This window comes from Lactuca serriola, chromosome 5, assembly GCF_051521515.1.
Source record: "Lactuca serriola cultivar US96UC23 chromosome 5, Lser_US96UC23_V15, whole genome shotgun sequence".
Taxonomy (NCBI): Eukaryota; Viridiplantae; Streptophyta; class Magnoliopsida; order Asterales; family Asteraceae; genus Lactuca; species Lactuca serriola.
In genome coordinates this window covers 186,351,041-186,373,494 of record NC_136412.1, presented here as the reverse complement: position 1 = coordinate 186,373,494, position 22,454 = coordinate 186,351,041, and the positions used below count along the sequence as shown (strand labels likewise).

The following is a 22,454-nucleotide window of genomic DNA, read 5'->3' as shown; positions in this document are numbered from 1 at the left end:
ATTAACCCGAATAAAAATATTCAACACCATATTATTATAATTTTGGGATAAAAACATAAAACCAACCATCTAATAAATTCAAGCTTGAACCGAAAAAATATATTTCTTCGATTCGATTTTTTGAGACTTATTTTATTTATCTTTTTGTGGATAGTTATAAAATTGAACAACTAAAAGGTTCGGATTTGAACCGAAAAGATTATAAAATCCATTGATTTTTGTTTTAAAACCAATTTTGAGAAATATATGATAATAAATCCAATATATACCATAGTTCCAAAAAAACAAGTTCATATCTACTCCAAAAAGGCCCACTATATGCATGAAACCCCAAAACATCCCAAGTCCAATCTTCTTTTCTTAAATTCCAAATAGTAATTAAATCTTTGATGCATTAATAATAATAATTTTTTTTACGGTGCATCACATGAGAAACAACAAGAAGCCTTTTTGATGATTATGACTTAATCAAACAAAGCAAGTAAATTTATTTTAGATGCAATTTTGAAAAAAAAAAAAAAAAAAAAAAAAAAAAAAAAAAAAAACCTTCCTGCTTAATTTCTGAAAATGACAAAAATACCCTTTACTGAAATCAACTTCGCTCCAAGTTAATTTATTCCATTTAATCTAATCCCCAACATCTCAAAACAAACATAATCTTTATGTTTCCAGCAAATAAAACCAAACCTGTTACCTTTAAAAAAAAATCCAAACAACAAACAAAGACCAAAATACCCTTGCTTGAAATTTTTTGTATTGGAATAGCTGAGCCCCTTTAATAAACCCCTTATTTCTACTCATTTTTCCTCTTTTTTATTCCAATAAAACCAACCTTAAAGCATAAAACCATAAAAAGCCTTGAAACTTTTAAGAACAACAAAAATTGGACCATTATACCTTTTAGACTTATTATTACAGCTGAACATCCCAATAATTACAGCATTATTTTCACTCCTAATATTTACAACATCATGTGAATGATACAAGTTTTGATCCAGAATGGTCAGGTTGTAAAAAAAGCTTAATGTTATGATTTATGAGTTTAAGTCTCAACTAAATAATTTGCTTTAGACACAAAATTAGGTGAAGTCACAAAAAAAATGCACAAACTTCATTAAAAATGGAGGATCAAACCCTGTTTATGGGATCAAACTGTAATACCTCATCATATGAAACTGTGATGAAACTACTATTCTTTGTGCCTTCAATAATGTGTTCCTTGGATTCATGCCTGCAAAAGCTCAAATATTTTCATGAGAACAGAACCTTCACTAATGAGATTTGATCTTTGTTTAATAAAAAATTTAAAAGGTCAATGGTTTAATAAAATGAAATAATGCTACAGGAGAGTATTAAGAAAAAATGAAAATACTTTACTGTAATTTTATCAAAGCAATGAGATAATCGCTCATCACACCCACACATCCAACTTCCCGTAAATATTAAATAATATTAGAGACATGCGGCTATAAAAAAATCTCCAATTTCCTATAAAGATTACTTAGTTTCATAAATAGAAAAAAAATGAGTAGGATGATATATTAAACAAAACAAAATATGAAAGCCTTGTGTTGTAACAGAGTGAACTTTTCCACTGTCATAAGCCAAGCATCACATAATCATATGAATCAATCCAATAAATTATACGAGAAGCTTATTAAGAAGCATAATCCAACTTTTACCTATCCGGGCTTATGTAACAAACCATCTCCGACATGCATGATGTGAACTTCCACTCGCAAACTTATACTCCATTACAAAACCCAAATATGTTTCTTGCAATGAATACCAAAGCTCGAGAATTACATAAACTTAGGATGTCAATCTAATTCATTAATGTGATGTCAAACTCCACCTTTCTCTTCATCTCCTCCATGTATGTCTTCCAACTGAATCAAAATGCCCTAAAACTGAAACATCAAATTAATCAATAAGGTAAACCAAAAAATGCAAAATACTTTGAGTGCATAAAACATATTTCTTTCAAAATAGGGATTCATAGGAAGAAAAAGAGTTGTTGTGTGAGAAACCTCATGATCTCAGAAAACATTCTAGGTGTTACAAGTGATAATGACAAAACTTATATATATTCTTGACTTCATTGAGGTGTTTCTACAAACACCTCCTAGGCACATGGATAGAATTCGATAGCTACAGTAAACAAAGAAACAAAATATTGATAGAGAGGATAGAAGATGTTTCGGGTTCAAGTTCAGATTAATGATTGAGAATATGAATCTGAAATATAAAAATAACATCATAAATCACGTCGACAAAAAAACCCTAACAGACCTCTTCACATATGGAAACAAAACAAAGTCATCCATGGAATCAAAAAAGGCCTCTTCTTGCCCAAACATGTTCTGGTTTTGGTGATGGAGAAGATGCCATTCAAGATCCCAAAAAATCAATAAGTGGAGAATAGTTCGGCATAATGGCATGGCATAAGCCATTAAGGGATATAGGGATGAACAAGAATTTCAATTTACCATTATCATGGGATAATATTGTAGGGAATTCAAATGAGGAGGTCTTGTAAAAAGCCTAGACAAAAAAATTACACACGGCCCACGGCGTCAAGAAGTTGGTGGTAACAGAGGGTTGTTGGATACTGTAGAGAGCAAAGAGGGAGACGGAAGAGATGTTGTTTGGCGGCAATTGGTAGCGTGTAGAGGAAATTAGGGTTTTCAAGATCCTCAGAGTTAATAGCGTATACGATTGTAGATTGTAAGCTTAATATGATTATACGTTATGTTCATATGTTCAAATAGTTGTACCTCTTATCAAGAAGTGGGCAATATCCTTAATAATATAGTATATATATATATATATATATATATATATATATATATATATATATATATATATATATATATATATATATATATGGAAAAGTTTAGTAGGGAAAAATTATTAACCAACGAACCAAGAAAACAATCCAAAACGTCGAAATTTAAAGCGATCAATGGCAAAATGAAAGGTTGTAGACTTTTTACAATGGACGCACATGCACCGGATTATAACAAAACCTACTTTCTTTTTTTCGTTTAAAATTTTTTTAGGCCATGTTTTTTTATCAAAAAACAAACCGTGTGTACCGTTGTTCACGATTTTTCGTCCCGTTTCAACATAGATCCATGATGATATATAAAAAATGAACTTTTTTTTTTTCGAAAAAACCCACTTCATTTTCTTTGTTGAAAAGTTAAGGTCTATTTTTTTATAGAAAAAAATTAATAAATATATCAAAATTCATGTTTTTTGTACTTTTTAAACATAGATTCATATTCATGTAAAAAAATGTTATTTTAGTTCATATTCACATTGTGAACCAGTTCAGATTCACATTGTGAACCAGTTCAGATTCATATCGTGAACCTGTTCAGATTCACATTATGAACTTTCTCAGATTCACAATGTATATAATAGTAAGTAAGATTCACAGTGTGAGTTTGAAATGATCAAGCTTTTTCACATTGTGAATGTTGAAAATTGAAATATTATAGATTAGATTCGCAGCGTGAATTTACACTGATTGAGGTTTTTTTTGAACCTTCTCCAATTCACAGTGTGCATAATAGTAAGTCAGGTTCACATTGTGAATCTGAACTGATTGAGTTTTTTCACATTGTGAATGTTAAAAATTGAAATATTTAAAGTTTAGATTTATAGTGTGATCAATCTACACTATTCAAGGTTTTTTTTTCTTATTTTTTTAAAGTCTGTGTTGATGTTTATTAATAGAGTACAAAAAATTAATATTTTTTGTATAATTAGTTTTTTTTTTATAAAAATAAACTTAAATATTGAAAAAACTAACAAAATGAAGAGGGTTTTTTTCTAAAAAAAGTTCGTTTTTTATATATCAACATGGATGTCTATGAAAGAGTACGGAAAATTGAGAACAATGGTATATTCATTTTTTTTTTTAATAAAACATGTGGCCTAAAAAAAATTTAAACGAAAAAAAAAATGAGTTTTTTGCTAAATAGGTGAATTTTTTGATATAATCCGGTGTGTGTGCGTCCAATATAAAAATGTACATCTATTTCCTTGGCCGTTGATCATTATGATTTCCGACGATCACGATTGGTTCCTTAGTTTCTTGTTAATTATGGTTCTGTATTGAACCTCACCACATATATATATATATATATATATATATATATATATATATATATATATATATATATATATATATATATATATATATATAGAGAGAGAGAGAGAGAGAGAGAGAGAGAGAGAGAGAGAGAGACGTTGGTTATGATCCTGTGCTAGTGATGGAATGGTGATTATGGTGGGTGAAAACAATAGTGATGGAGGCTGTTTTTTGGCATCGTCTTCCTGATTCGTTCTGCTCTTTATTTTCTTCTAATATTTTCATGTGGTAGCCATTAGAAAAAACATAGTTTGAAAGTTTTTGTAACTATTCAAACAATCGTTATAAAGAGCTTGTGAACTTGCTGAATTGTAACTAACATAGAACCCTTTTAAACATGATGTGCCGACAGAAGAAATAAACAGGTACATAGCATACTAGTGTCATTAATCAAGTTTAATCAAATATGATATCAAGCTACAATAGAAAATCATGACCTACATATGTTTTTAACCCCAACCTTTAATGAACGTCCCACCTCCACTTGGGTATGGATTTACATAAAATCCATCAGGTTTTACGAACCAATAACAACGTTGAGTACTCCCACCTAAAAAGCAGATTTTTTTAATAGTTCCGTCAAACAAATCTATGCTCTGAAATTTTGAACCCCACCAGAAGTAAGCATAAAAAAGAGTGCCACCACCAACCTTTTCACAAAAACCCCAACTGTAAATTCCAACGAATGGAATGGTATGATTCCCAAGATCATCATCTCCTGATTTGATATGAAAAACGAGATCATCAGGGACAGCACTAATAACGGAAATATTCCATTTTGGAGTAAAAGCACATGAAAAGGCTGTTGAAGCAATTGGGTAAGTTAAGATGGCAAAGATGAATAACTTATACATTGTAGAAGACCTCATGTTTCCCTAGACTTCTCTCTATCTTTCAAGCGTATAAGTTCTCTTTATTTATATTGTGTTTGAATCCTCAATGATCAATATCGATTACTCATTGCATGCATGTTATTATTTTGCCTTGTAGGTAGATTACGTCACTATTTAACAGAAAATAAGCTAATAAACACATTGCCTTTTGTGGGGAAACCTAATGAAAGGTAGATTGACATATTTGGTAAAAAATAATAAAATTTTAACCATTTTGTGATTATCTCTAATATAAATGTGAACACAATTATTATAAATTTAATTTTGATCAATAATGTGAATTAGTAATCATTTTAGTAATAAGGTAATTAAATAACTTGGAAGATATCCCCTAATTATTTTTAACCAAATAACATAATACTATTTCTTCTAATTGATCCAACCAACAATCTATGAATTTCACTAAAATCAATTTTTTTTTCAATTCTAGGGTCATATTTGGTAGAGTTGTTAAAAATCTAGTTGCTTTTAGTTGATAAGCTAGTTTATGAATTAATAGTGTTTGGTAAAAAGAAAAGTAGCTAATAACCTAGATTGCAATGTAAAATAACATAAATGGACATTTACATGTATAAGTAGGCTGAGTTTCTTCTAACCGGAACATAGGGTAGAAATATCAGTTTGAAAAGTGTTTACACGATCCAAGGGGTATCCAGATCTCCAATATAACCCCTACCTAAAGTCTAACCATCGAACTGATATTTTACATTTCTGGAGACGGGTAAATCAATCCGTGAGATGATCACAAGTTCACAAAACTGGAGAAGTTTGAATACGTTTATTTCAAGCATTGGAAGATGAAGATGCACTTCATGTTGACCACTCTAAAGGAAACATATGTGCCGACTACTCCAAGACCACCTAAACCGGAGGAAAGTGTTGAGGAGACACTTCAAGAAACCAGGAAGAGGCAAAAGTGGGACAACGGTGATTACATCTGTAAAGGTCACATCATGAACGATATGTATGATGCTCTATTTAATATCCATGTTGATGCTTTACCCGCTAAGGATTTGTGCGGCATCCTGGAACTGAAATACATCATTGAGGATGCTTCTAGCAAGAACTTTCTGGTTAGTAATTTTAATAACTTTAAGATTGTCAATTCGATGTTTGTCACTGAACAATACAATGAACTCCTTGGTATTTTTGGTTAATTTAAATAGCACAACAGGAATATGGATGAATCCATAGTCGTGTCAAGTTTAATTGACTAACTTCCACCATCTTGGAAGGATTTCAAATATAACCTAAAACATCAAAAGGAGGAACTATTGTTGGTTTAACTTGCTAGTCATATTCGTATCGAAGAATCTCTTTGGACGAAGGAAGTTGACAAATCTGATAAAACCAAAGGGAAAGTTGAATCCGAATAGCCTTTTGTTCATATGGTTGAAAACAAAGCTATGAACCCGAACTATAAAGCATATGTCAAACATAAGTAGGAACATGTCCCTAATAACTCTAACAAAAAGAAAATGGAATTGGTTTGTTGGAGGTTCAACAGGTTGGGGCATTACAAGCATGATTATCGTGTGAACGTGGGCAATAATAAAAACAACAATGGTGTTGGAATCAATGGAGCCAATGGAAGTGTGAACGGGTCTTCGGGCCAAGTTAGTGGAGGTCACTTTTTAACTAACTTTGGTAAATCTTATCAGAATTATGTTTATTATGTTTCACTTATTCCTGAATCATTTTATGTACATGATGATAACGATTCATGTATGCAAGGATAAATAGCTATTTGAAACATTAACGACGCTTGAAGATGGATCGATGCTATGAATGAGAGACGATTATTTTATACCTATTTTCGGTTTCGGTGTTTTTTGTTTTAAATTTACTTCTAGAAAGACTATTAGGTTTTTTGATGTTTTGTTTGTTCCTAAGATTCGAAAGAATCTTGTTAGTTCTAGTTGTTTGAATTCTGGTGACTTTAAACAAGTTATTGAGTCGAATAAGTTAATCTTATCTCGAGGTGGAATGCTTATTGGTTTTGGATATTTATACAGTAGAATGTTTCATTTGAGTATTGTTGACAAATTATTACCTTTTCAAAATTCTGCCTTTGTATCTTCTACTTTTAATATTGATAAATTTATGCTTTGACATGCAAGATTAGCTCATGTTAACTTTATAAGGATGCACGAGATGTCAAAAGATGGATTAATTATAGACTTTGATATGACTTTTGATAAAGGTAAAACATACATTCTTACAAAAGTGACAAAACAACCCTTTCCTAGTGTTACTAGAAATTCGGCTATTTGGAACTTATACACAGTGATCTCTGTGTGATTTTCACTCCACTCCGTCCTTGGGAAATGAAAAGAATGTAGTCACCTTTCGTTGATGACCGCACTCAGTTTTGCTAAGTGTATTTGTTACATTCTAAGGACGAAACCTTAGATAAATTCAAACTATACAAAACCAAGGTGGAATTGCAATTAGGCAACCGGTTAAGTGTCTTAGGACTGATAGGGGATGTGAATATATGGATCCCATATACTTCCAATCAATGGGTATCATTCATGACATTACTCTCCCCAACATAACGGTATTGTTGAACACAAAATTCGAGTTTTAAAGGAAATTGTAAAGTCGACACTGTCATACTCGAGATTGAGTAATGGATTCTGCGGAGTGGCCATGTTAACGACCTATTATTTATCAAGGTTGCAGAAATCACTCGGCGGTAGCTCGACAGTGGACTGGGGTCAAGCTATTAATCGGTTAGGCAGGGATTAATCGGAGGAGTAATCGGAGACCATTAATTATTAAAAAATTAATAAATATAACATTAAACCTAAGAATATAACATTATACCAATTAAAAAATTTATTAAAAAACTAATAAAGATCACATTATAAGAACAAACTATGATTACAAAAAACCCCTTTGATCCTTAATACATCACATTTAAATAACCAACTACTGCATTTGGATCTATGTTACCAAATGAAAACAGGAAGTATCCATTCTTGTGAGGCATGATTTCACCTTATCAGCATGTTGTTGCACCTTATCAACATTAACACTTTCATTGTGAGTTCATATCTAATCCATTCTTATGTCTTGCAATGCACAATCTATTCTTGCGAGGCATGATTTCACTAATCAATTCATATTACCTTTTTGTCTATCATAGTTTGTATGCATAACCAATCCATTATTATATGTAGCATATATTCCCGCAACAACAGTTAAACCCAATACATATTGCTAAAGTTTTAATCAAGAACCCATGAATACTAATACCTCGTTTTGATAATCAAGACTACAAGATTCACTCAGGCAATTGATCGAACACTTGGTGGGCAGATGGTTTCATACACTAATTAAGCAATTTCCTAATCATATAAACCACCATACACAAATAAAACCAACATGTGTCAAGATTGAGGAAGTAAGAAACATGAAACAAAGATTGAACGACCATAGTGAAGTGTGAATCAGATTTGCTAATAGGCTCTGTGTAGAAGTAAGAAACATGAAAACAATTTGTAAGAAATGGCTTACCCACGAAGCAGATTTGCTAACAGGCTCTATGTAGTTTTTCTTATGAAGCAATACATCTCCAATAGGGCAGAAGGGGCAAAGAGTCATCGAACGGCCATAGTGAAGTGTGAATCAGGTTGTTGAGGATATCAAGAATCAGGTCGACGGTGTTGGAATTAGGCCTGTCGACGCATTAGATGTAATCATGTAAACGAAATCGAATTTAGACTATAAATGATTAAACAAAATCCCAACAACCACCACGCTTCCATGGCCGACGATCATCGTCTTCAAGGTGGTTGTTCGATGGATCCTAGGGAAGTTTCATCTCGACCTGATCCCATATTCTAAACTAACGAATTTCATCTCGACCTAATAATGGGGAAGTTTCGTGTTTCCAGTGAAGAAGGATGGTGGTGTAGAGAGTGTTAGATGGAGTTGTGAAGAAGGAAGTTTTGGGTTTGCATCCCACATCGCTCATGTTTCCAGTGAAGAAGGAAATTTCTTGTTTGTATCCCACATCGTTGGTGGAACAATAGACGAAGGCACACATATCTTATAAAAGGAGAGTTACTTCCTTCAAAAATTCAAACCCAAATAGGTGGGCAAAAAAAACCCGAACCAACTATATTTTAGGTGGGTTTGCTCCTTTGACCTGGTGGGTTGAAGTCATTTTGGTCCGATTTTAGGTCCGATTTGGGACGAATTAGTCCGATTTGGACCGTCTTTGACCGATATTGACCAAGGCCGACTAGATTACCCGATAACAACTATTCGTAAGTAGTTGGAGTCCGCCAAGCGCCTAGGCGCCGATTAATCGGCCGCCTAGACCAATTTTTACAACCATGCTATTTATTAAATAAGGTTCCAAATAAAAAGAACATATTTGTCCCATATGAGCTTTGGTTCAAGAAAAGCCGAATTTAAGCTATTTTCGGGTTTGAGGATGTCGGGCAGTTGTAAAACTAATCGAGCCTAAAATGAGAACTTTGGGAGAATGTGGAATAGATGGTATATTCATTGGACATGTTGAACATTCCAAGGCATATAGGTTCTACATAATTGAACCTAATGAATCAGTATCAGTTACCACCGTTATTGAGTCACGAGATGCATTTTTATGAGATACGCTTTGCATCTATTCAAAGGCCAAAGGATCTGACTTTTGGTACTAACAAAGTGAAAAATCCATAAAGTTCAGATGGTGTTACTAAACCAGAAACACAAGAGCTATGAAAAAGAAAAAGAGGCCAAAGTCCAAAAAAAAAATTCGATTCTGACTTCCAAATGTACTTGGTGGAAGGAAAAAGTGATGTGGAGGTTCTTCAATATTCTTTGTGTTATAGTATTAAGGATGATCCAAATACATTTCAAGAGGCCATGTAGTCTCGAGATGTAATATTTTGGAAAGAAGCAATTGATGATGAAATGTCATCAATTCTTTAAAATAACACTTGGGTGTTGACTGATTTTCCTCAAGTTTCTAAAACACCTGGTTGCAAATGGATTTTCAAAAGGAAAATGAATGTTAATGAGATCATTGACAAGTTCAACACCGGTTATTCATTCAAGGTTTTAGACAAAAACCTAGTGTTGACTATTTTGATACGTATGCTCTGGTTGTGCATATTTCTACTATCAGATTACTGATTACTTGTTGAATGGTGAACTTGACGAGGAAGTTTACATGAAACAACCAAAAGGTTTCAATATGCCCGGGAAAGAGCATATGGTTTGTAAATTTGTCAAATCTTTGTACGGGCTGAAACAAGCGCCTAAACAACGGAATCAAAAGTTTGATGAGGTTATTTTGTCCTCTGGTTTCAAGATCAACCAATGTGAAAAATGTGTTTATAGTAGATTTGATGATGCTACTAGTGTTGGAGTGATCATTTGCTTATATGTAGATGACATGTTGATTTTCGGTACTGTCCAAAATCAAGTGGATGAAACAAAGAAATTTTTATCATCAAAGTTTTCCATGAAAGATTTGGGAGAGGCTAATATAATTCTTCGAATAAGAATTAAAAGGGTAAACAAAGGCTTGGTAATGAGTCACAGTCATTATATTGAGAAAATTCTCAAGCGGTTGATTGTTCTCCTATGAGGACTCCTCTGGATCTAAGTGTGAAATTGACGGACAACATAGGAACTCCTATTTCACAATTAGAATACTCTAAGGCCATTGGTTTAATGTATGAAATGACAAGTACCTGGTCTGATATTGCTTTTGCTGTAGGAAAGTTGAGCAGGTACACTAAAAATCCCAATGCTCAACATGGGCAAGCAGTGAATAGAGTGTTTAAGTATCTGAAGGGGAATATGGATTATCGCTTGAGTTACTTGGGATATCCTTCAGTTATGGAAGGACACTCGTATGTAAGTTGGATAACCAACCAGGAGGATCATTCCTGAACATCTAGTTGGGTATTCTTGCCTGGGGGGAGCTGCCGTTTCTTGGGCTTCTAAGAAGAACACTTGCATTACAAACTCAACAATGAAATATGAGTTTCTTGAGTTACATTTTGCTGGTAAAGAAGTTAAATGGTAAAGGAACTTAGTCTATGAGATTCTTTTCTGGTCTAAACCGGTACCACCTATTTCTATCCGTTCTCATAACGCTGCCGCTTTGGGCAAGCATATACTATGTGTGTAATGACTAGTGTCGACACTTAGGTGTCCGGCACAGTATGGTCAGAGAACTTGTAACATTGGTGAAAATATAGACTTTTGAATAATAATCTATATAAATAATAATTAACGAATATTATATTATCTAAAAATTCTCAGAGAATTTGTTACAATTTAGATAATAATTTGAGGAAATTTCATCTTCTAAGAACTTGTCTAATAACGATGTTATTTTATAATCTGAACTAGAACCGGTTTCGTGAAAAAGTTTGAATGAAAACCCGTGTTCAAAAATATTATATTTACATGGCTCAGGTAACGGAAAAAAATTAGAATGATTATGTTTGATACCTTCAATGAAATTTCATACCCATTTGTAAGAAATCAAACTTAGTCCCTTATGAACAAAGACGACAAAAAAGAAGTAATATTTTTATCAAAAGATAAATATGTTAAATTCCACCATGGAAAATCAAATTTTTATTCATTTTGTAAAAATATAAAATGAAATTTATATAAAAAGTAATTAAAAATACTCTAGCATTCATGGATTGTACATACAAGTATAAACATTAAAAAGACAAATATATGTATTCTATATTTATATTCTATGTTGCTATTTTATAACAATTACCTTATCTATAAAATATGTAAATAGAAAATGAGAAATGACAAGCATGAAGGGTCTTACAAAGATGAAATACTATAGGGAATATAAGGTCACATATCAAATAAAAGATAAGCTATCAATACAGTTAAAAAACATTCCCAGGCAAGTAGCAATAAAATCTTCAAATATCTACTACCTATATACTCATTTCATGCACATGCATAGCTTGACCTTTCACCCTCCATTTCATTTCCCTCCATCTCTGATAACTCTCTTTTTCTTCCAACTAAATACTAACTAAATCACTTAAGCATCAACTAGATAAGATCCATAAAATCTAACTAATGATGTAAGATCTTGAAGAGATTTCATGACACCTTCCTATAAAACTCAATGTCACCCTACTCTCACCTTCCTTACTTCAAATTCACAGAAAACATATTCTAGGAATACTCTCAATATCATATCGGAAATCAATCTCCTAACAGTCCCACCTCTCTCATCGAAACCCATCAAAACCGAAGGCAAAATGGAGCTGCTGCCTAGCCTCCCCTTAGCACCTATTTTCAACATGTTTTTATTCCAAAAATACCCCTGAACATGTCTCCTATTTTTGCTATGTTTGAAGTCACCAAAATTGTCCCAAAACTCTTCTTTTTCATGTGTTTTTGTTAAAATTTCAAGATCCAAAACAACTTGATAAGGAGCGGTTTTTCGAGCTTTTAACATCCAAAAGCCCACTATTTTGTTTTCAAAAACCTCATGTTTTACTGTAAAAAATCAAGAACACATCAGCCATGTACAAAGTTGTTTTCGTGCGACCAAAAGTGATCCAAAAACCCACTGTTTTGCTGTCAAAAACCTCATGTTTTGCTGTCAAAAATGGAGAACACATCAGCCCTATACAAAGTTGTTTCGTATGACCAAAACTGATCCAAAAACCACCAGTTTCTCTGTCAAATTTCGAAAACTCAACAGCCATGTATGCCTCCGTTTTTAAGTGACCAAAAGAGATCCAAAGCCCCCTTGTTTTGCTGATTTTTCTAGAGCCAAATCACCCCAAACAGTGGCTGATTTTAAAACAACCCACAACTCCTAAAAAGATCATTTTCTTTGCTACCATTTTCGAGTATCTAACAGCCCCATAAAAAGTTGTTTTCGAGTAGCAATAAACCCAAGAAGATCCATCTCTTTTGCCCTTAAAAGCTTGTATTAAGTTCCTCATTTGACAACCTACTTTGAAAACAAAGGTAAAGACTTAAATTTTCTTATATACTTCATTATGAAAATGACTAGCAGCGGTTAATTAGCTGAATAAAAATTTGCATGTTAAGAGTATCCAAAAGGCACTTCCGTCACAAGCGTTGGAGGAACTGGAACCATCACGACCATCTCGGACCTATTAATGATACGCGACGAAAGTGAGTTTCTACGGCCCCTTTTATTTGTTTTCCAATAATTCCGAGGCGAATACACATAAAAGACGAATTATAAAATAACAATTTAAGCTATTAAATTTTATATATCTAAGTTTTGATGACATATTTACGTTAAGATAAGCCAAACTTTTGCATGCAACTATTCACTACTAGAAAAAGGTTAATGTAATACGGTTGAAATTATGAATATAGTACATAGTTTGAGTCCGTATTAGTAGAGGGGTGTATTAGATTACATGCCTAATAGAGTACGATTATTTAACCGTACTCTATATGAATCCTATCAAAGTCATCCATATAACATACAACATCTAATACACCATACAACCGTACTTGATACACCATATAACCGTACTTGATGTCATTTATTCCACCATATTTTCTATTCCATTCACAAGATTTCATTCCAGCTATTCCACCCTATTCCTTTCTAGCCATTCCACCCCTGTTCACATGATTGCATTCCAACCCTATTCAACAGCCAATTACAAACCCTGTTATATAATTCCATTCCAACCAAACCTAATCAGCCAAGAAGATATGTTAAATGGGACAACAATAAAATGGAGATATATTAAAATGAACATGGATCCTTCTTGGGTATAAATTGCCTCTTTCTTTTTTGCATTAAGTCAATAGAAAACTTATCGGGAGTAAACTAAACCGGTTATAAAAAAAACAAGTAACCCAATTAATTGATTTTTTGTTTGAAACAAATATGAAATGCAGAAAGAATTTACCTTCTTGGGTATAAATAGAGATAATTGTATCTGATATGTTTTGAAGAATATTGAACCACACCAAACAATAACATGGAGATTGAGGGACCTTAATCGCCGGTCTTGAAATTCTGAAAGGACCCAAAGAGACTCTTCTGGTTTCAAAGCTTCTTCAATTTGGATTCCAGTGTTTTGTCTCCCAAAGGTACTTCCACATGATGCATTGACCCTTGTTTTGTTGGTTCAATTGGTTCATGGACTCCAGATAGCTGCTCTGTGTAGCTGTAAAACTCTTGATGAAAAGGATGGTCTAATTAGTAGTGCCTAACCCTGACCTTCTGCAGAAATGAGGCAGGGAAGGTTAGTCCATTATCTGCACAACATATACCACCAAACATTATTTGGAGTTATTGAGTTTCAAAAATTCCCTTATGGTAAAAGGATTTACCTTCAACAACTCATCACAACCATTACCTTCCAACACTTTAACTTTTAACTTTGTTCCTTCTTGCAGAACCTGCATGTATAGCGTTTACTAATTCTTATTAGGGCATTATACATGACAAGAGTAAAAAATTCTTTATTTGCTTAAGAATGAAGGGGCAAATGCAAGGAATAAGAATGTACTTTACAATTTTTTGTTATTTCTTATTTGGGCATTCAGGCATTGTACTTATAAAATCTATCAAATTATAGCAAAGGAGAACCTACTACTTGTAAACCGATAACCAATTGTTAAAATGGGTGTAAGAATTTAAAAGTACAATATGCCCTAATAAGAAATAGTTTGGACAATTACAATGTTATAATAAGAAAAATGGAAGTACAATGCAAATAGCCAATACCAAAAAAACTGAAATCGTATTTTAATATTTTTTTGAAACTTAAAAGTTAAATGTTGTAATAGATACCAATAGTGGGAGAGAATACCTTCCAACAAGCCAAGAATACATATGTAATTGTCTTCTCTAGGTAGTTAAGATCATCAATAGTTGAGATTGTTGCCGGCAGCTGCAATAGCAAAAGATTAATGCTGATATTTCTTGCATTTAACCCTAATTTCATTTAATAATACAATATTTAACTTTAATATATGTGCTTAAACTAATAAGTTTGGCAATAAGATATACCTTTATTTGGTTCATATCTAAAACCTTCACACACTTGCCAATATATTTCCCATTCTTTTTTCTTGCAGCCGGCTACAATGACTTCGGTAATTAAAAATCAAGCATCTTAAAAGGTGAAGTAAACTCATAAAATAAAACCATATCATTGTCACCAAAATCACACGATCGCTATATTCATTAAGAAAATGATTTTGTCAATTAGGCATTTTACCAAACACTTGGTGGCCATATTGCCATATATACTTTTAAGCATAAAATGGAGTATAGCAATAAACTGAAACTCATAAAGCATCCATAAACAAAAACTGTAACTCGAATTCTAAATACACGTCACTGAAGATGCAAGAGGTCAACATGAGATCAATGATAAGTAGTTCAAGGCATCCTAAAAACCTATAAATTTGATGTTTGATAACAGAGAGTATAAGGATAGATTACAAAAAGTATGACCGTACGAGTGTTTCCTTCTTCATCCTCTAATTCTAACCTCTACGATTGCTCATATGATATCCACCGCTTCCCTCTAATACAATACCTCGTACAAGTAACCTACGCAAGGTTGGAAATCACTATTCATCAAGCGTAAGAATATTCATTGAGGTGTAGGTGAAAGCAGGCGTATCGTCTATGGTGGTTATGGTGTAGGCTAGGATTTCGCTAGGTTATGTTGGCGATGGTTTAGGGGAGACGGGGGTGAGTTGGCGCGTAGAGCGTGATTGTGGTGGCCATAGGAGGCTGACAAGGTAATGGTAGATTGAGATAAGGATAACTTGGCATCACAGTGAAACTCGGTGTAAACCAAGGAACAGACCTTAAGAAGGCGATTGATGTCGGACGATTGAATCATTCAAAACCTTCAACGCATCGTTTCAGAAAGTGGAATCGAAAAAGAGAGAAAGAGGTAGAAGGGGTAATAAGGTAATTGAGCGATTGCCTAAGAGAGAAAATGAAGTATGAGAGAAAGAGGTAGAAGGGGTAATAAGGTAACTGAGCGATTGCATCTTTTTTTTTCGGTTAAAAAAAATAAAGACCTTGAGGCGTTATCACTATAAAAAAGACATCCCGCATCCGAATGTCCTTAACACTAAGTTAGCCGTATTACAATACAGTTAGCCGTACTTGAACGTAATTAGCCGTATTTGAATGTAATTTTAAGTTGTTTTCAAATTTTCAAGTACGGGATACCTTTTACCCGTATTATATATCCCTGTATTATATTAACGTTTTTCTAGTAGTGATTACTTCAAATAGTACCCTATATATAGTGTTTGCATGAAAAATCATCAAATATGTCTTAAAAGCTGCTAAACCTAAATAAAAAATTTTATAATAGTTTATAAATTTGCAAGGTGACAAAATGCATGCATAATGACATGGAATCGAGAAAGAAACATAAACTGTGATATTATTCGTTTTTAAATCTTAGGACATAAAAGTGTCGTTATAATGAATAATATGTGTATTACAAAATTGGTCATATATAAAGTCTCGGCGTATATATAATCACAAACAGTTTGGGTCAAAATCATCTACAGCCAGGGGAGCTGTCAAGATTTTTAGGAAACAATATTGACTTCTAAACAAGTTTCCCAACAATAACAATTGTAGAACCGTAACTAAAACTTGGGATTTTTGTGGATGTTTCTCATTCATCACACTAAGAACTTCAACTTAGTGAAGTTATCAGTCACTCATGAGCCTCACCATTTATTTTTATTTATTGTGATGGTTTCCATTCCTGTATTTTGTCTATTGTCTAAGGGGTGTTCTTGTAATTCTTTATTTGTATGTAAAGTTCAGATCTCCTGCCCTTTGCTGGCATGGAAAGTTTCACTCTCGTGGTATTAGCCGTCTAAGATCCTACCCTTTCTTCTTCCCCTTTCACACGTTTTTTTTCTTTCATTCATCTTCCTTAAACAATGGTGTCGTCTTCCTCTTCTTCTTCCACAGAAACCTTCCTTCCCATGAACACCCTTATGCATCTAATCACCATTCGCCTCTCTCCTTCAAACTACCTGTTATGGAAGAGCCAATTGACTCCTATTCTCACCCATCAGAATCTGTTGGGTCATGTTGATGGCACCTCTGTTGCCCCGCCCACAGAAGTTCTTGTTGACAATAAGACCTCGCCAAACCCGACGTTTGCGGCCTGGCTTGCTGCTGATCTGTGCGCTGTTATCATTCTTCATGCGTCTCTTACCAAGGAGGCTTTCTCTGAAATTGTTGGTCTTGATACCGCTCAGCAAATTTGGGTAGCCCTTGAGTCTGCCTTCAGCAACTCCTCTGTGGAACATATTCAAAACCTCCGTGATCAGCTTCGCCAATTTTCTAAAGAAGCATCTACTATTACTGAGTATGGCCGTAAGTTCAAGACAATATGTTATCAATTATCGGCGATTGGTCATCCCGTAGAGGAATCTGACAAGATTCATTGGTTCTTGTGTGGTCTTGGCAGTTCGTTTGAGTCTTTTTCAACAGCTACTCGAGCTTCTAGCACCCCCCTTCTTTTTCGTGATCTCCTTGCACAGGCTGAAGGGCACTAGTTGTTTCTCAAATCCCTTCATGGGTCTGCCGCTCCAAACGTTGCGGTCACTGCCGAATCTCGTGGAAATTCTGCTACAAGGGGTCGTGGGGGTCGGTCCTCTCAGGCGGTCGGGGACGCGGTCGTCGTTCTCCTCACTATCAATTGTGTCGCATGAATGGCCATTATGCCAATGTATGTCCTCGACATGCTGCATATGCTACCCATCCTACCACCTCTGATGATCAACTTGCCAAAGCGTTTCATGCCTAATGTCATGTTTCTTCTGCTGGATTAGATTGGTATGTTGACTCCGCTGCGACCGATCATATGACATCTTCATCCACATCCGTGACACATGTCGCACCATATTCGGGCCCAATCAAGTTACCTTTGGGAATGGTCAGGTTCTTCCCATATCACATATTGGGCACTCCTCCTTTAATAATACTATCCGCCTTCGGGATGTCTTGGTTATCCCCAAGATTACTAAAAATATTTTATCTGTTCCCAAATTAATCGCTGATAATAATTTGGATGTTTTGTTTTCTCAACCATATTTCTACATTCAGGATTGGACAACACGTCAAGTTCTCGCACAAGGTTGGTGTGATCATGGCTTGTATGTTCTCTCTACTAGTCCTCAGGCTCTTTTTGAATCCACCAAGTCGAAGTTGAAAGCATCTTTCGAATTATGGCACTCTTGATTAGGACATGTGTCATTTGACACCATTTTACTATTAAATAAACAGGGTCGCTTATCGGTTACCTCTATTTTACCAAAACCAGTTGTGTTACCTCTATTTTACCAAACCAGTTGTGTGCTCTCCTTGTCAATTGGCTAAAGCCCACCGCTTACCTTTTGTTATTATTGAAAAACGATCATTAAATGTGTTGGACTTGGTGCATTGTGATTTGTGGGGACCATCTCCCGAATGTTCTAGTGATGCTTACCGATATTATGTTGCTTTTGTTGATGATCATTCCCGATTCACGTGGTTTTACCCTCTTCAAACCAAATCTGGTTTCTATGTAATCTTGGATATATTTCTCAAGTTTGTTCAAACCCAATTCTCGCACAAAGTCAAGGTTTTTCAAACAGATGGCGGCACTGAATTCTTAAATCACCGCGCTCGCACACTACTTGAAAATCATGGAACATTTCACCGAGTTTCCTGTCCATATACTCCTCAACAAAATGCTCGTGTCGAATGCAAACACTAGCATATTGTTGAAACAGGGCTTGCAATGTTATTCAATACTCACGTCCTCCATCATATTGGGTTCATGCATTTAGTACTGCGATTTATATAATGAATCATCTACCTACTTAGTGTTGGATAATAAATCTCCGTTCGAGGTGGTTTTTCATCGGGCGCTAACTTATGACCACTTTAGCCCTTTTGGATGTCGTGTTTTCCCTTACTTACGTGACTATGCGGATCATAAACTATCTTTGCGAAGCCTTCCATGCATTTTTCTGGGTTACTGCTTGCGTTATAAAGGTTATCAATGTCTTGATGCGGTGTCGTCCCACATTTATATTACCCGACATGCCAAGTTTGATGAGCAGTGCTTCCCGTTTTCTGATACTACGTCTGGAACTCTAGCAAAAATGTTAACTTTGACATCTTTTTTGCATGATCCCTCATGCTCTCCGGTTACTCCAACTATTTCGTTTGTTCCGGCATGTTCTTCACCATTGCGTGCTTGTGGTCTTTGTGATGACACATCGTGCTCACCCTTTGAACCTTCGGTAGTCAGTTCGGATTCCTCAACTGATTCGATGTCTCCACTAACTCCGGACCAACTCCAGCCTACTCTGTCTTTAGAACTGGTTTCACCTGTTGCTACTTCAGCACCGGTCCCACCTTGAACGTCAACTTCTCCCTCCGCGTCGACCTCGCTTGTTGTTGCAGCCCCCACTTCACCTGTTGTTGTAGCTCCAGCTTCGACTGTTGGACACCCAATGATCACTAGAGCCAAGGCTGGCATTTTTAAACCAAAACATCGGGTCGATATGGCTTACACATCTGCACATGACCTTTATTTAGCGTTGTTTGCTTCCACCGATCCAAAGGGGTTCAAGTCCGCTGCCAAACACCCCCACTGGGTGACTGCCATGCATCAGGAAATAGAGGTGCTCCACCGGAATAATACATGGACATTGGTCCCTCGTCCCGAACATCATAACATAGTGGGTTGTCGCTGGTTGTTCAGGACCAAATATAATGTTGATGGTTCGATTGAAGGACACTAGGCTCGTCTCGTTGCTCAGGGTTTCAGTCAAATTCCAGGGCTTGATTATTCTCAAACATTCAGTCCGGTGGTTAAGGCCTCAACTGTGCGTATTGTTCTATCATTTGCTGTTCTTAACAACTGGAAACTTCACCAGCTTGATGTCAACAATGCTTTCCTTAATGGTGAGTTATCTGAGCTTGTGTACATGGAACAACCTCCTGGATTCAGGATGCTACTTTTCCTCATCATGTGTGTCGTCTCAACAAAGCTCTATACGGTCTTAAACAGGCTCCGCAGGCTTGGTTCCTTCGGCTTAGCACCTTTCTTGTCACCACCGGGTTTGTGTGTAATAAGGCAGATACTTCATTGTTTGTGTTCAAACGGGGTTCGTGCATTTTGTACTTACTTTTCTACGTAGATGATTTAATTTTGACCGGAAATAACGATACGGTCCTCAAGTCTTTTGTCACCAAGTTACATGCTGAGTTTGCCATCAAGGATCTAGGGCGCCTTAATTTATTCCTTGGACTTGAAGTCATATATACTGACAATGGCTTGTTTCTCAGCCAATCCAAATATGCTCATGACATTCTCTAACGAGCAAACCTCTTTGATGCCAAACCAGCTACCACGCCGCTTGCTTCCAATGCCGCTTTTGTCACCAGTGGTGAGCTATTTGATGATCCAACCCACTATCGATCACTTGTGGGTGCCCTATAATACTTGACTATCACTCATCCTGATATTTCTTATGCGGTCACCAAGTTAGTCAATTTCTACAGGCTCCTACACGTTGTCACATTCAAAGTGTTAAGCGTATTCTCCGCTACGTTAAGGGAACTTTGTCCTTTGGTCTCACTTTTTCGCATCATCCCACCACATTCCTTCTTGGTTATTCTGATGCGGATTAGGCTCGGTGTCTCGAGACGCGTCGTTCTACTTGTGGCTACTCTATTTTTCTTGGCGGCAATATTGTCTCGTGGAGTGCAAAGAAACAACCTACTGTCTCTCGGTCTAGTTGTGAATCTGAGTATCGAGCCATGTCCAACACCGTTGCGGAGTTAATTTGGATCACTCACTTATTAAGAGAGTTACATGCTCTACCTTCGGATCATCCTACACTCTTGTGTGACAACAAAAGTGCATTATTTCTCACATAAAATCTGGTGTCTCACAAACGTGCTAAGCACATAGAACTGGATTATCATTTTATTCGTGAGCTTGTTTCTTCTGGGAAACTCCACACCACGTTTGTTCCTACCAAGAATGTGTGCCAAAAATGAAACCTTATACTACTCTCCCTTGATGTGTGCCATAAATGAAACCTTGAAAATCTTGCATGGAAAAAACAATCACGAAAAAGCCTCGAAAAAATTTCTAGTTTGTGAAAATTTTCGACCTTTGGGTGAGAGTTGCAAGATCTTCCAAAATCTTGGTAAAAAGCGTCACTTTTTGAATTCTGCAGGGACCCGTTACGCCAAAAACAACTTAAGATGCGAAACATTCCCCTAATTGCGAAACTGGGTAGAAAGTGTAAATTCGCACAAACTGCAGGAGCCTAAAATGTAAAATTTTCAATTTCTGAGCTTTGTTAGCCCATTTTTGAAGTTGGTTGTTTTCTACCAATTTTTCGAAACGGAAGGGGCTAAAAGAGAAATTCTGCCATTCTTCACAACTTTTGTCACCATATCTAAACTGGACCACATTTTCATTTCTTCAAAACTTCAGGGACCCAATTCAAAAATTTTGGTTATCTTCTCCGATTCGTTAAGCAGGTTACAAAACCAACAGGCTTCGTTTTTAGGTGCAAGAATTCATCAACGAAGCGTCTTCTTAATCATTCAAAGTCGAAGGCATGCGAACCATTAAATGTCTGCTAAATCATTCAGCTTCGCTACTTGATGTCGACTCCAACACACCAACATGCCAAAACAGTTATATCAGATTTCGCACATCGACCAACAATCCTTCGCTTTTTGAGTTTCATTCCAAACCAAAGTGTTTGATATCATTAACAACCCAAATCAACAATCTGAGTTAGCGAATTAACCTTGACCATTACTTCATTGTTCATTCCAAAATCAACAACACTCGACTCAAGATCAACAATTGATATTGCCAATATCAAATCTTCGTCAATCAACCATCGACATATCAGACTTCGTAACATTAACTTCCAAAATCAACATCAAATATTTGATCCGTCGAATCACACAACAAACCCATTTCATTTTTGCAGTCACTCATCCTTCAATTGTCGACCTCCAGTACTCGATTATGATACCATTCGTTATCATAGTTCTTCCCAAAATCAATAGCCATTCGCTTTTTGTTCATCAACCCAATGCAAATACCCTTCGTTTTCTGCCATTGAGCTCTTCCCAGTAGAACTTTGCAATGACGAATCACCTGCTTCCCAATTGAATTTCTCGAAACGTTTCGTTATCAACAATCGAAGTCATCGACAATACAGGGACCCTTCGCACATCAACCCAAGATATCAATTTCAACAAATCTTTTGAAATCAATATGTGCGAACCGAAAATCAATTTACCAAACCTTCCAGAATCATTCGACATCTAATTCCAACTCAAAACGAAATTGAAT

General features: G+C 35.4%; 1 protein-coding gene and 2 long non-coding RNA genes across 6 annotated transcripts; all 3 read right to left on the bottom strand.

Annotated features, from left to right (window-relative positions):
* Positions 1–940: 940 nt before the first annotated feature.
* Positions 941–2,664, bottom strand: LOC145051376 (uncharacterized). Its single transcript, XR_013683577.1, has 3 exons — positions 2,490–2,664; positions 1,683–1,910; positions 941–1,231 (listed from the first exon to the last, which is right to left on the bottom strand). It is a non-coding gene; the product is annotated as an uncharacterized LOC145051376 (long non-coding RNA).
* Positions 2,665–4,611: 1,947 nt separating this feature from the next.
* Positions 4,612–5,031, bottom strand: LOC145050021 (S-protein homolog 5-like). The gene has a single exon (XM_078998339.1). It carries the CDS (start codon positions 5,029–5,031, stop codon positions 4,612–4,614), a length of 420 nt encoding a protein of 139 aa, XP_078854465.1.
* Positions 5,032–13,396: 8,365 nt separating this feature from the next.
* Positions 13,397–16,052, bottom strand: LOC145053374 (uncharacterized). 4 transcript variants are annotated; one of them, XR_013684450.1, is made up of 6 exons: positions 15,541–16,052; positions 15,086–15,157; positions 14,886–14,966; positions 14,404–14,472; positions 13,977–14,328; positions 13,397–13,706 (listed from the first exon to the last, which is right to left on the bottom strand). It is a non-coding gene; the product is annotated as an uncharacterized LOC145053374 (long non-coding RNA). The 4 variants fall into 4 exon arrangements; XR_013684448.1 differs by having other exon boundaries at positions 13,977–14,293; XR_013684449.1 differs by having other exon boundaries at positions 14,065–14,293.
* Between the last annotated feature and the right edge of the window lie 6,402 nt (positions 16,053–22,454).